The following is a 14,348-nucleotide window of genomic DNA, read 5'->3' as shown; positions in this document are numbered from 1 at the left end:
CCGACACGGTGGAACCCTGTCTCTACTAAAAATACAAAAATTAGCTGGGCATGGTGGTGTGCACCAGTAATCCCAGCTACTCAGGAGACTGAGGCAGGAAAATAGCTTGAACCCGAGAGGTGGTGGTTGCAGTGAGCTCAGATTGGGCTACTGCATTGGGCAACAAGATTGAAACTCCATCTCAAAATAAATAAATTGTCCCTGGCTCGGTACAGTGGCTCATATCAGTAATCCCAGCACTTTGGGAAGCCGAGGAGGATAGCTTCAGCCCAGGAGTTCAAGACCAGCCTGAGCAACACAGGGAGACCCCGTCTCTAAAGAAAAATGTTTAAAATTAGCCAGGTGTGTAGGCCCAGCGCGGTGGCTCATGCCTATAATCCCAGCACTTTGGGAGGCTGAGGCAGGCTGATTATGAGATCAGGAGAGCAAGACCATCCTGACTAACATGGTGAAATCCCATCTCTACTAAAAATACAAAAAATTAGCCAAGCATGATGGTACGTGCCTGTAACCCCAGCTACTTGGGAGGCTGAGGTAGGAGAATTGCTTGAACCCGGGAGGCGGAGGTTTCGGTGAGCCAAGATCATGCCATTTCACTCCAGCCTGGGCAACAAGAGCAAAACTCCATCTCAAAAAAAAAAAAAAAATTAGCCAGGTGTGGTAGCACATGCCAGTATTCCTGGCAACTCAGGTGGCTGGGGCAGGAGACTTGCTTAAGCCTGGGCAGTTGAGACTGCAGTGAGCCGTGATTAGGCTCTACTAAAGATACAAAAATTAGCACCAGCGTGGCGGTTGGTGCCTGCAATCCCAGCTACTAGGGGGACTGAGGCAGGAGAATTGCTTCAACCGGGAGGTGGAGGTTGCAGTGAGCTGAGATCGAGCCACTACACTCCAGCCTAGGTGACAGACCGAGACTCCATCTTGGGAAAAAAAAAAAATACAAAGATTAGCTGGACATGGTGGCAGGCACCTGTAATCCCAGCTACTCGGGCGGCTGGGATTGACAGAGCAAGACCCTATCTCAACAACAATAAAAATCTGTTTGGGCCTTGTAAGTTTCGAGGAAAAAAAATAAAAAAGTAAAAATCAAATAAAATATTTTCCTGTAGGCTCAGGTACTTGGGAGGCTGAGGCAGGAGGATCACTTGAGCTAAGGAGTTTCAGGCCAGCCTGGGCAACATAGAGAGACCCTGTCTCTATAAAAAGTTAATTGACTAATTTTTAAAATAAAGGGTTTTTGTTTTTTTTTTACAGCCTTATTGAGGTATAGACATAAAAAATGCACATTTTAAGCATACAGTCTGACGAGTTTTCACACCTATGAAGCCACTATTACAGTCAAGGTACAGAATTTATCCACAGCTCCAAAAAATTTCCTTCTGCCTGAGGTGGTGGCTCATGCCTGTAATCCCAGCATTTTGAGAGGCTGAGGCGGGAGGAACTCATGAAGCCAGGAGTTTGAGACCAGATTGGACAACACAGCAAGACTCCGTATCAACAAAAAAATTTTTTTTATTTAACCAGGCGTGGTGGCTCCCGTGTGTGATCCCAGTTACTCTGGAGGCTGAGGCTGGATGATCGGAGTTGGAGGCTGCAGTGAGCTATACAGTATCACTGCACTGAAGTCTGACAACAGAGCCAGATCCTGAAAAAACAAAACAGACACTGAAAAAAACTTTCCTGGCGCACTTTAGTCATCCCTCCCTCCCGTGCTTGCCCACTCTCACCACCCAGCAACCAACCACTGGTCTGGTTTAGGTTACTATAGAAAAGGTTGCATATTTGGAGTTTTTTTTATAAATGGGACCATAGGGTATACATGGTTTTTCTTTTTGGAGGCGGGAAGTCTGGATTTTTTTCCCTGAGCATAATTCACATGATTCCTCTATGTTGTTGCGTGTATTCCAGACCTATTTTGCACATGAGGAAACTGAGGCATAGAGAGGCGTGGCTTGCCCCGGAGGTCACACTGGTCTATCTGGTCCCAGGTGAGGGCCGGTTCTGGGTCCGCAGCCCGCGCACGTGCGCTAGGGTGGCGGGGCGGGCGTGGCAGGTGCGCAGTCAGTCACACCTGGGCGCCTGCCAGGAGGTCAATCCTGGGCCCTGGCGGGCAGGACTAGGGGCGGGGCCAGGGGAGGGTGTTCCCCGTCTCTGCGGCCTCCGATAAGGACCTGCAGGGGCTGTCACGCGCCTGGCAGTGTGATAAGGAGGGCATGGGGAGGCCGCGGGGAGGTGTCCGGGTTTGAGGTCCCCTCCTGGTGACCTAGGATCCGGGCTAGAAACGCGTCTGGGGCGGGGAGAGGGCGGGGAGGGGCGGGGAGAGGGCGGGGCGGGGCGGGACATCGGGCCTGGCCACGCCCACCGTCATCCGGGGTCCTGGGCCGCTAAGATGGCGTTGGCTACGGCAGCTGCAGTGGCAGCTGCTGCCGGGCCCGGGAACTTGGGGACGGGGGCCGAGTAGCGCCTTCCCCGGGCCCCGTGAACCGGCCGCGGGGCACCTGGCGGGGCAGCGTCCGCAGCTCCCCACCTGGGCCCTCGGTCTGCCCTCCCGGCGCGTCCATGAACTCGGTGTCGCCGGCCGCCGCGCAGTACCGGAGCAGCAGCCCGGAGGACGCGCGCCGCCGGCCGGAGGCCCGCAGGCCGCGGGGTTCCCGAGGCCCAGACCCCAACGGCCTGGGGCCCTCCGGAGCCAGCGGCCCAGCTCTTGGCTCTCCCGGGGCTGGCTCGAGTGAGCCGGACGAAGTGGACAAGTTCAAAGCCAAGTTCCTGACAGCCTGGAACAACGTGAAGTATGGTGAGGAGGGGGCTTGGAGATCTTGGGAGTGTGGGGGGCCGTCGAGGAAAACCAGACCTCGGCTCTGCCAGGCCCTGACCCCGGCCCTGTCAGACCTTGTTCCCGTCCTGAGTCACCTGTGGGTCCCCCGCCCTGCCCGGCCCGGGGTGGACCTGTGGCAGGTCCCATAGGCAGTGTTTTCAAGCTCCGCCCATTCCCCTGTCTGACCTTGGGCAAAATCCTTTGCTTCCTGGCGCCTCTGTTTTTACTCCTCTCTGTAAAATGGGTACAATAATCAGAGCTGCCTTCCTTCAACCTGAATTGATGGTGGACACTCCTGTAGCTGTCACCGGGGGCCCCACCTCCGACTGAGAGGGCTATTGCACGAAGTCCCCAGAGCCACCTCGGAGATAGGAACTAGGATCGTGCCCATTTCACAGATGGGGGAATGGAATAGCTGTTGCTGTCATGCGAGTGCTTCATCTCGCTGGGCGCTGCCCCCACGTCTCCCCAGGTTGGGCAGTTAAAAGCCGGACCAGCTTTAGCAAGATCTCCAGCATCCACCTCTGTGGCCGCCGCTACCGTTTCGAGGGCGAGGGTGAGCTGGTGGTTGGGACCAGGGTTGGGGGAGACCTCTCTATGCCTGCCCCAGTGTCACTGGTGGCAGCTGACAGACCCACTCTTGTAGGTGATATCCAGCGTTTCCAGCGTGACTTTGTGTCCCGCCTGTGGCTCACATACCGCCGGGACTTCCCGCCCCTTCCTGGGGGCTGCCTGACCTCGGACTGTGGCTGGGGGTGCATGTTACGCAGCGGCCAGATGATGCTGGCACAGGGCCTACTGCTGCATTTCCTGCCTAGAGGTGAGCCCCGGGGATGGGAGTGGGGGAAGGGGTGGACTAGGAGTACAGGGTCAATCGCCGTATCAGCAGTATTAGAATTACTTGCAAACTACTAAGAATTCAAAGTCACGTTGGAATTGTGTGTCAAGTAAATTTTGGAGAGATGAGAGTTGTTTGTAAGAGTTTCAGCCAGGGCTGGGTGTGGTGGCTCATGCCTGTTATCGTAGCACTTTGGGAGGCCTAGGCAGGTGGATCCCTTGGGGTCAGGAGTTCAAGACCAGCCTGGCCAATATGATGAAACCCCATCTGTACTAAAAATACAAAAATTAGCTGGGTGTGGTGGTACATGCCTGTAACACAGCTACTCTGGAGGCTGAGGCAGGAGAATCGCTTGAACCCAGGAGTTGGAGGTTGCAGTGAGCTGAGATCACACTACTGTACTCCAGCCTGGGCAACAGAGTAAGACTTTGTGTCCAGAAATTAAAAATAAAAAAATAGGTTGGGTGCCATGGCTCACGCCTGTAATCCCAGCACTTTGGGAGGCTGAGGTGAGTGGATCACGAGGTCAAGAGATCAAGACAATCCTGGTCAACATGGTGAAACCCCATCTCTACTAAAAAAATTACAAAAATTAGCTGGGCATGGTAGCGTGCACCTGTAGTCCTAGCTACTCGGGAGGCTGAGGCAGGAAAATTGCTTGAACCCGGGAGGCAGAGGTTGCAGTGAGCCGAGATTGCGCCACTGCACTCCAGCCTGGCACCTGGCGACTAAGCGAGAGTCTGTCTCTAAATAAATTAATAAGTAAATTAATTAATTAATTAAAAAGAGTTTTGGCTGGGCCCTGTGGTACATGCTTGTAATCCCAGCTACCTTGGAGGCTGAGGAGGGAGAATCACTTGTGCCCAGATGTTCAAGCCTACAGTGAACTATGATCCTGCCACTGCACTCCAATCTGGGTGACAGAATGAGACTCCAGCAACATCCACAGGTCAAGTGTGGTGGCTCACACCTATAACCCCAGCACATTGGGAGGCTGAGGCAGGAGGATGTTTTGAACTTAGGCATTTGGCACCAGCCTGGGCAACACGATGAGACTCCTGTCTCTACAAAGAAATTTTTAAAAATTAGCCGAGTGTGGTGGCATGTGCCTGTGATTCCAACTACTCAAGAGGCTGAGGCAGGAGAATCTGTTAAGCCCAGGATTTAGAGGCTGTGGTGAGGCGTGATCATGCCACTGCATTCCAGTCTGGCTGACAGTGACATCTTGTCTTTATTTATGTATTTATTATTATTATTGTTTTTGAGACCAAGTCTTGCTCCATTGTCCAGGCTGAAGTGCAGTAGAGCATTCTCGGTTCACTGCAACCCCTGCTCCTGGTTCAAGCAATTTTCTTGCCTCAGCCTCCTGAGTAGCTAAGATTTCAGGTGCCTGCCACTATGCCTGTCTGCTTTTGTATTTTTGTTTTATTAGAGATGGGGTTTCACCACATTGGCCAGGCGGTCTCAATCTCCTGACTTCATGATCCCCACCCCCACTCCCCTGCCTAAGCCTCCCAAAGTGCTGGGATTATAGGCTTGAGCCACCACGTCCAGTGGAGATCCTGTCTTTAAGTAACAAAAAGTAAATAAATAAATAAGGATAAGTTTCAGGAGTATGCAAATTCTGTTGAATCACCAGGTTCAGGGGCATTAGCATTGTATGTGGTACATGTGTAGATGGGACCTCTGCCCCCCACACACTAGCACTGTTTGACTGTGTGCTCCATTCCACCAGACTGGACATGGGCCGAGGGCACAGGCCTGGGCCCCCCTCAACTGTCAGGGCCAGCCTCTCCCAGCCAGTACCATGGCCCTACCCGCTGGATGCCCCCATGCTGGGCCCAGGGTGCCCCTGAGCTGGAGCAGGAACGCCGGCACCGGCAGATTGTGTCCTGGTTCGCCGACCACCCCCAGGCCCCATTTGGCCTACACCGGCTGGTGGAGCTGGGGCAGAGTTCAGGCAAGAAGGCAGGTGACTGGTATGGGCCATCGCTGGTGGCACACATCCTCAGGTAAGGGCCGCTGCAGGGATCACGGGAGCTGCTGGGTACCCACAGGCACTAAGGCCTTCCCTCCTGTCCCCAGGAAAGCCGTGGAGAGCTCCTCCGAGGTCACCCGCCTGGTGGTGTATGTTTCTCAGGACTGCACAGGTAAGGGGCTGGGAGCCGAGATCATGGGGGTCCCACCCTGAGCCAGACTCTGCCTCACCTGCCTCTTAGAATGCACCTTCCTCAGAGGCTAGAACAAATTCTGGGGCAGAGGGACACTGGGGAAGGGTGCAAGTCCTGTGTAGTGGGAAACAGTCCCTCTTCTCCTTCTCTCCCTCTGGAACTGGGAGAAGAAACATCAGGGTGATAGTGCCACCACACCTTGAGTGATAGAATAGAGGCCAGGTGTGGTGGCACATACTGTATAGTCCCAGCTACTCAGGAGGCTGAGGTGGGAGGATTGCTTGATGAAGCCTGGGAGTTCGAGGTTACAGTGAGCTGTGATTTTGCCACTGTACAGCAGCCTGGGTGACAGAGTAGGATCCTATCTTAAAAAAATAAAATAAAAAAGAGGCCAGGTGCGGTGGCTCATGCCTGTAATTCCAGTACTTTGGGAGGCCGAGGCAGGTGGATCACCTGAGGTCAGGTCACTGTCACTCAGACTGGAGTGCAGTGGCATGATCTCGGCTTATTGCAACGTCTGCCCCCAGGTTCAGGTGATTCTTGTGTCTCAGCCTCCCAAAGTGCTGTGATTACAGGCATGAGCCACTGTGCCCAACCCCTGTAAATTTTTTATGCAAAATTGTAGGTGTTTGGGACAAGATTTGATTTTCAGAGAATCACATCTCCAAAACAGGTCTACTTCTCTAGGAATACGAAATGGGCTTATGTAGCTGCAAGGTAGCGGGAGGAGAATGGGGCCAAGTAAATGGGACTGGAGGAGGAGGGACACACCCGGGGTGTTTGGTTCAAGGGCCGAGCGCCCAGTGCTTCTGTTTCTGTATTGGCAAACCAAGGCATGGAGTCACTGAGGACCCCTCAGGCCTGGGGCTGGGGAGGAGCCTGAGAGAACAGTCTCCACCTCTCCCGGCTGTGTATACTTTTGGTCTACATCTCAGGGCCTCAGTTGCCCACTCTGTAAAATGGGGATGTCCACACCTGCCTGGAGGTCCTGGGATTTTCTGGGGGTGTCTGAAGGACACTAGAACAATGTTTTTGGCTGGTGACGTGCTGCCCACTGAGAAATTGCAAGGTTGAGGTTGGGCTCCTGGGGTTAGAGGCCTACACTCTGGGGCTTGAAGGGTTGCCAAGAAGGTGACCTGCCGCTGTCTTGTCCCTCCAGTGTACAAGGCAGATGTGGCACGCCTGGTGGCCAGGCCAGACCCCACAGCCGAGTGGAAGTCTGTGGTCATCCTGGTGCCCGTGCGACTGGGTGGCGAGACTCTCAACCCCGTGTATGTGCCCTGCGTGAAGGTAGGTTCAGCCAAGTTCCAGGACGCCTCCACCTGGGAGCCCTCCAGACTTGTTTAGCTTGGGTTAGGGCTGCTGTTTGTGTCCCTCATCCCTTCTTTTTTTTTGAGACGGAGTTTCACTCTTGTTGCCCAGGCTTGAGTGCAGTGGCGCAATCTCAGCTTATTGCAACCTCTGCCTCCCAGATTCAAGCGATTCTCCTGCCTCAGCCTCCCAAGTAGCTGGGACTACCATGCCCAGCTAATTTCTGCTACCATGCCCAGCTAATTTTTGTATTTTACATAGAGACGGGTTTCGTCATGTTGGCCAGGCTGGTCTCGAACTTCTGACTGCAGGTGATCCACTTGCCTCAGCCTCCCAAGCTGGGATTACAGGCGTGAGCTACCAGCCCCCGCCCCCTTTTTTTTTTGTTTTTTTTTTGGAGACAGAGTTTCACTCTTGTTGCCCAGGCTGGAGTGCAGTATCATGATCTCAGCTCACTGCAACCTCTGCCTCCTGGGTTCAAGTGCTTCTCCTGCCTCAGCCTCCTAAGCAGTTGGGATTATAGGCATGCGCCACCATGCCTGGCTAATTTTGTATTTTTAGTAGAGATCAGGTTTCTCCATGTTGGTCAGGCTGGTCTTGAACTCCTGACCTCAGGTGATCCGCCTGCCTGGGCCTCCCAAATGATGAGGGTAGCAGGAGAGCCTAGAAAAGGCCCTCTGCAGCCACCAGGCAAATGAGGAGCCAGAGGAGGAGTGCTCCAGGCAAAAGGAACAGCAAGACAGAGGCCCTGAGGCTGGAAAGGCCCCTATGTATTTGCATCAGAATAAAAGCCAAAGTGTCCCCAGGGCCCACAGAGCCCCACACTGTTTGTCCCAATCACCTTCTGGAGGTCATCTCCCGCCTTGACCTCATATCCTCCTCCCACACACTTGCTGCAGCCACAGGGGCCTCCGCCCTGATTTCAGGACACTCCTGCCCCAGGGCCTTTGTGCTTCCGGCTGCTGCTGCTTGGAGCGCTCCTTCAGCGGTAATGCTGCTTGGAGCGCTCCTTCAGTGGTAATGCGTGTGGCTCCTGAGTAGCTGGGACTACAGGTGCAGGCACCACCACAGTCAGCTCTATTTATTTAAAAATTTGTCATTTTACTAACACTAACCATCAAAAGAAATCCTTCAGTTATTTCCATCATCTCTCAATAGGGCCTATCCTGACTCTCTTATTTATTTATGATTGATCAATTCAGAGTCTCACTCTGTTACTAAGGCTGGAGTGCAGTGGTGTGGTCTCAGCTCACTGCAGCCTCAACCTCCCGGCCTCAAATGATCCTCTCGCCTCAGCCTCCTGAATATCTGGGACTACAGGCACACTCACTACCACACACAGCTTTTTTTTTTTTTTGGAGAGACAGGGTCTCACTATGTTACCCAGGCTGGTCTTGAACTCCTGGGCTCAAGCGATCCTCCCACTTTGGCCTCCCAAAGTACTGAGATTAGAGACATGAGCCACTGTTTGGCCTCTGTTTTAAAACATTTTTTGCATTGGGAGGTTTTCCAGTGAGAATCAGAAAACCTATGAGACAAATTCTAAAGGAGCTGTAATGTTTGACCTCCTTACTTAAAGTCACAAGGTTCCTTTCCCTCTCCTTTATTCTTTTCCATAAAGTTATCACCTCTAACACATGAGATAAATCCTGTAATCAGCTCCGCCTGTAATCCCAGCACTTTGGGAGGCTGAGTTTGATACCAGCCTGACCAACATGGTGAAACCTCGTCCCTACTAAAAATACAAAATTTAGCCAGGCGTGGTGGTGGGCACTTGTAATCCCAGATATTCAGGAGGCTGAGGCAAGAGAATCACTTGAACCCGGGAGGCAGAGGTTGCGGTTGCGATGAGCCGTGATCACGCCACTGCACTCCAGCCTGTGTGACAGAGTGAGACTCCATCTCGAAAAAAAAAAAAAAGAAAAAAAAACAACCATGTAATCATCTTCCTTGTAAAAAAAATAATCATCTCCCACACTAGGATGTCAACTCCTGAGGGCAGGGGTTTTGTGGTTTTGATCACTGCTGCCCTCCAGGGGCTGGGTTCTCACCGAGGAGGCGTTTGTTGAGTGGCTGCCTCACAGCACCTGCGCACCCTCCTCCCTGCAGGAACTCCTACGTTGTGAGCTGTGCCTGGGTATCATGGGCGGGAAACCGCGGCACTCGCTGTACTTCATTGGCTACCAAGGTAGGCCCGACCCCTCCTCAATCCCCAACCCTCACCCCATCCCCACTCACACCTGCGCCCCTGCAGATGACTTCCTGCTGTACCTGGACCCTCACTACTGCCAGCCCACTGTGGACGTCAGCCAGGCCAACTTTCCACTGGAGGTGAGTGGGAGCCCCAGCGTGTGGTTGGGACCATGGTGGGTGGGCAGCCAGGGCCTCTGAGCCTCCCTCATCTGTCTGCCCCAGTCCTTCCACTGCACCTCGCCCCGCAAGATGGCCTTCGCCAAGATGGACCCAAGCTGTACTGTGGGCTTCTACGCTGGAGACAGGAAGGAGTTTGAGACACTTTGCTCAGAGTTGACCAGGGTGAGCAAGAGGAAAGCTGGAGGGGAGGGGAGGGGAGGGTGGGCAGGCAGGGCTGGGGGTGAAACAGGAACAGAGGCCTGGAGTCCAGTAGAACTGGGGTGCTGCTTCCAGGCTGGGTGTCCTAATCTGGGAAATGTGAAGAACGTCCACCCCTGAAAATGTGAGGGGAGGCCAAGGCCACCTGTCAGGTCAACTTGCTGTCCTGCAAGTTGAGGGTGTCATGCCTTATCCAGGTGGTCAGGTGTGGAGAACTAGGGCAAAAGATGGCCACCAGCCCTTCTAGGCACCCACTCTCTAGTCACTGGAAGGGGAATTCCATTTTTGCAGCAAAAATCCCAGTGTTGTTTGGCTGAGTGGCTGAGCTGAGTCACATGCTTCTGGTTGAGCCACCTGTGGCCAGGGGATGGAAGGTGCTGACTGGCTGGCCTGCCCTGGAGAGGCAGTCCTGAGAAGCACCTGCTAATAAGTAAACCAGGGCTAAGGAATATGACTTGGCACTGTTTGTGGCTGAGCGTCCCCCTCCTCCCGCCAGGTCCTCAGCTCCTCCTCGGCCACGGAGCGGTACCCCATGTTCACTCTGGCCGAGGGCCACGCTCAGGACCACAGCCTGGATGACCTCTGCTCCCAGCTCTCCCAGCCCACACTCCGGCTCCCTCGCACAGGGCGGCTCCTCAGAGCCAAACGGCCCAGCTCCGAGGACTTTGTGTTTTTATAAAGGGAGGGGATGGGGGAAAAGATGCAACACTATTTATTTTTTTATTTATGTCATGTCAGGATCTTGAGCTCCGGCAACGATGGTACTTCCTGTTCTCACCCCCTAAACAAGCCCATCTGTGAACAGTCAGGGACAGAGCCCATGCACCTGTCTCCCACCAGTGGGGCCCTCCTGGCAGGGCAGGGAGGACCCCGGGCACCCCCTCAGGGCCTGACTCAAGTACTGTAGTTTGCACTGGACGCCCGGGCCCTCTCTGTCCCAAAGCCACCGTAGGGAAACTGGCTGCTGGGGGCCAATAAAGCTGTGTGACTAGCTCATGGCTGTGGCTGGGCGCAGCATTCTGAGAGGATGTGAGGTCTGGGAAGTATCTCGAGGAGAGAGTTCCAAGTCACTTGAGAAGTTTAAGTCAGCCTCAGTTTCCACATCCATAAAATGGGACAACTTCCTTATCCACAGCTACACGTGCTTCTTTAAGAGACAGGGTCTGTCTTTGTTGCCCAGGCTGGAGTGCAATGGTGCAATCATACAGCTCACTGCAGCCTCAAACTCCTGGCCTCAAGTGATCCTCCTTCCCCAGCCTCCTGAGTAGCTAGGACTACAGGCACGTGCCACCATTTTGCAGAGTTGTAGAGATGGAGTCTCGATATGTTGCCCAGGCTTGTCTCGAATTCCTGGGCTCAAGTGACCCTTTCACCTTGGCCTTCTAAAGTGCTGGGATTACAGGCGTGAGCTGCGTGCCTGGCCATAGATGTGAGGTTCTCTATAGCAGATAGTACTTGTGGGTGTGAGACCTGTCCAGGGCTTGAGTGGAGGGGAGGAGCCAGAGACCCCTGCCTGATCCCTGGGGCTCAGGAGCTGCTCTTGGGCCCCTGCTGTTTCCTCCGCTGCCGGCCCAGCTGGCGGAAGTGCAGCCGTTTGGGGTTGAGGCCAAAGGCCTGCAGTCTCTGGCGGCTGAACTCGCATCCACCAAGCGTCACAGTGGGGCGCAGCAGCCGTGCCTTCTTGGCCCTCCTCCGCCTCTGCAGGGCAGGCTTCTCTGGAGGTAACACAGGGGCCTTCTCTTCCTGTGCTGGGAGACTCTCTGGCTGGGGCCGCTTCCCACCAGCCCCATCAAGTGCTGGCAGCTGCTTCTGTGGGCCGGCTTCGTCTCTCTGTGGCTTCCCTGTGGCTTCCGCGGGCGTCTCTGTCCTGAAAGAGAAAAGTCAGGGCTCAGCCCAGGCCTGTCAAGATCAGGCTCATTCCTGAGCATGCGTGCCCCATTTTACAGGTGGGGAAAGGAGGGGCATAGTGAAGCGGCCACACAGTGACCGAGGGCCTGTTTGGGATTCAGACCTGGGTCTCATGCCAAAGCCAGTCTGGGGCTTTTCTGCTGAACCCAAAGACTAGATTGTGAGGCTGGGCCTGCCCTAAGCTATTCACATCAGTTAACTTATTTTAGCATTTTTTTTTTTTTTTGCGCTTAGAGGCAGGGTCTTGCTTTTTCACCCAGGCTGGAGTGCGGTGGTGTGATCACAGCTCACGGCAGCCTCCAGCTCCTGGGCTCAAGCGATCTTTTCGCCTGAGTCTTCCAAAGTGCTGGGATTAGACGCTGGAGCACGCACAGGGCCTCTTTTTAGCTTTAAGTAACTATCACCCCTCCCTTATAGACTGGGCGAAAACAATCCTAATAATAACAGCTGAGACCTATCAGGCATTTACCACCTCTTCATCACTTTACATGAATTAACTCACCTCATCCTCAGCAACCTTATGAGGCAGAACCGTCTCTATCTCCATCTTATGAGAAGCAGACCCAGAGAGGGGCAGCGATTTGCCCAAGGTCACAGCAATGGCACCCAGGATTAGAACCCAGGTCTCAAGGGAAGGGGATGGGAGGAGAGGTGGGGAGAGGCGCTGTATTCCCAAAGTCATGCAACAAGAGGCTGACAGAGCCAAGACTCAAGCCTGGGCCTGGCGGGCTCCCGACCCACACTTCCCCAGCCAGCACTGCTTACTCTTCCCGGCAGAGTGACTTGAAGATCTGCTGCTTTTTCCATGAGTTCTGGGCCTTCTGGCTGTATGCCCGCTTGTCCCGCAGCTCCTCTTGCTCCGACCTGCACGCAGACAGAGGGGCCTGTTGTTGGGTGCTCTGGGAAGTGCCCGGGACTGCCCGCCCCTGCACACTTGGCCCCGCCCCACTGCGTCACCTGTACATGCAGGTCTTCTTCAGAGAGCACCACCGGTTGAGCTCCTTATCATCAGCAGCGAGGATCTGCATGGGAAGGGAGGGTGGGGACCTGCTGTGATATTCCCCATGGGGGGCCCGACTCTTCTGTGAGCCTGAGTCACCTCATTAGTCAAAACGGTAATGCTGCTTGCTACCACCAAGCAGGGCTGCCATCATGGCCAGAGACTGATTTCTACAGAGGCCAATATTTTTTGCAGAGGTCAGAAGATGGGGAAACTGAGGCTCAGAGAATGGATCTTTGCCCTAGGCCATATGGCTAGGAAGCTGGCTGAATTGATTTCAGTTTGAGCCCCAGAGCTCTTGAGTTGTCCCCATTCCCAGTTATCCCCAAAGCCTCAAAACAGGCAGGGGTTGCTCCCAACCACCAGACTTCCTAATTACACATGACGCTCTCATTCCCAGTCTCTGGGCCTCAGTTTCCAAACCTACTGGAAGGCCATCAGAAAGGAGAAGTGAGTGAGTGCTGATGGTATCGGCTTAGTACACACTGGCTATTTTTACTGACCATGCAAACAGTCGCGCATCTTCAGCCATAAGTGGGGAAGAGTAGGTGCCCACAGCCTGCCATGCGCCACACACATTTGATCTTATACCTGTTTCTTCCAAGTCACCGAAGTTGGGGTGTTATCAATTATTGTCCCATTTTACAGATGGGGTAATCACAGCTGGCAAATAGCCAAGCCAGGGCTTGAACCCACCTGGGCCCCCTAGTTCCAGAGGATATCAAGCCTTTTTTTGAGACAGGGTCTCACTCTTGCCCAGGCTGGAGTGCAGTGGCATGCTCACAGCAGCCTCAACCTCCTGGACTCAAGCAACCCTCCTGCCTCAGCCTCCCAAGTAACTAGAGCTATATCTCCTTATGTTGCCCAGGCTAGTCTCAGAACTCCTGAGCTCAAGTGATCCTCCTGCCTCAGCCTCCCAGAGTACTGGGATTACAGGTGTGAGCCAGTGTGCCCAGTCCTGCTACCAAGTCTTAGCAGCCAGACTGCTGCTGATACATATTGACAGAATTAAAAGCATAATATTGGCTGGGCACGCTGTCTCACATCTGTAATCCCAGTACTTTGTGGGGCTGAGGAGGGCAGATCACACGAGGCCAGGAATTCCAGATCAGCCTGGCCAACATAGTGAAACCTTGCCTCTACTAAAAATATAAAAATTGGGCATGATGGCACATGCCTGTAGTCCCAGCTACTTGAGAGGCTGAGGCAGGAGAGTCATTTGAACCTTGTAGGCAGAGTTTGCAGTGAGCCGTGATCACACCACTGCATGCCAGCCTATGCAACAGAGGAAGACTCCGTCTCAATCAATCAAAAAATAAAAAGCAAAAAGTAATACTGGCTAGGTGCATGTCTCTCACACCCATTACCCCAGCACTCTGGGAAGCCAAAACAGGAAGACTGTTTAAGCCCAGGGAGTTTGAGAGCAGCCTGCATAACATAGTAAAACATTGTCCCTGGCCCGGCGCGGTGGCTCAAGCCTGTAATCCCAGCACTTTGGGAGGCCGAGGTGGGTGGATCACGAGGCCAAGAGATCGAGACCATCCTGGTCAACATGGTGAAACCCCGTCTCTACTAAAAATACAAAAAATTAGCTGGGCATGGTGGTGCGTGCCTGTAATCCCAGCTACTCAGGAGGCTGAAGCAGGGGAATTGCCTGAACCCAGGAGGCGGAGGTTGTGGTGAGCCAAGATCGCGCCATTGCACTCCAGCCTGGGTAACAAGAGCGAAACTCCG

The 14,348-nt window shown here is 53.9% G+C and overlaps 2 protein-coding genes and 1 non-coding gene across 8 annotated transcripts in view; 1 reads left to right on the top strand and 2 right to left on the bottom strand.

Moving 5' to 3' along the window:
* Positions 1-2,364: 2,364 nt before the first annotated feature.
* On the top strand, positions 2,365-10,696 carry ATG4D (autophagy related 4D cysteine peptidase). 6 transcript variants are annotated; one of them, XM_032251797.1, is made up of 10 exons: positions 2,365-2,794; positions 3,214-3,371; positions 3,462-3,635; positions 5,389-5,665; positions 5,739-5,803; positions 6,984-7,114; positions 9,245-9,323; positions 9,390-9,466; positions 9,551-9,670; positions 10,203-10,604. In XM_032251797.1, exons 2-10 carry the CDS (start codon positions 3,242-3,244, stop codon positions 10,383-10,385), a joined length of 1,236 nt encoding a protein of 411 aa, XP_032107688.1. In that variant the 5' UTR covers positions 2,365-2,794; positions 3,214-3,241; the 3' UTR covers positions 10,386-10,604. The 6 variants fall into 6 exon arrangements, with proteins under 6 accessions (XP_032107688.1, XP_032107689.1, XP_032107685.1 ...); XM_032251795.1 differs by having other exon boundaries at positions 2,374-2,794; positions 3,288-3,371; positions 10,203-10,696; XM_032251798.1 differs by lacking the exon at positions 9,245-9,323 and having other exon boundaries at positions 2,369-2,794; positions 3,288-3,371; positions 10,203-10,695.
* LOC116532936 lies at positions 8,636-8,697 on the bottom strand. The gene has a single exon (XR_004261002.1). It is a non-coding gene; the product is annotated as a U7 small nuclear RNA (small nuclear RNA).
* KRI1 (KRI1 homolog) overlaps positions 10,608-14,348 on the bottom strand; it is a 12,678-nt gene continuing 8,937 nt past the window's right edge. Inside the window, exons 17-19 of the mRNA XM_032251793.1 lie at positions 12,572-12,636; positions 12,380-12,478; positions 10,608-11,573 (exon numbers count right to left, since the gene is read on the bottom strand). Of these exons, the coding sequence (XP_032107684.1) occupies positions 11,234-11,573; positions 12,380-12,478; positions 12,572-12,636 (504 nt within the window). The 3' untranslated portion in view covers positions 10,608-11,233. The remainder of the gene's footprint in view (positions 11,574-12,379; positions 12,479-12,571; positions 12,637-14,348) is intronic.

This window comes from Sapajus apella, unplaced genomic scaffold (genome assembly GCF_009761245.1).
Source record: "Sapajus apella isolate SASKATOON/1434 unplaced genomic scaffold, GSC_monkey_1.0 scaffold77, whole genome shotgun sequence".
Taxonomy (NCBI): domain Eukaryota; kingdom Metazoa; phylum Chordata; class Mammalia; order Primates; family Cebidae; genus Sapajus; species Sapajus apella.
This window is presented reverse-complemented; position numbering and strand designations above follow the sequence as displayed.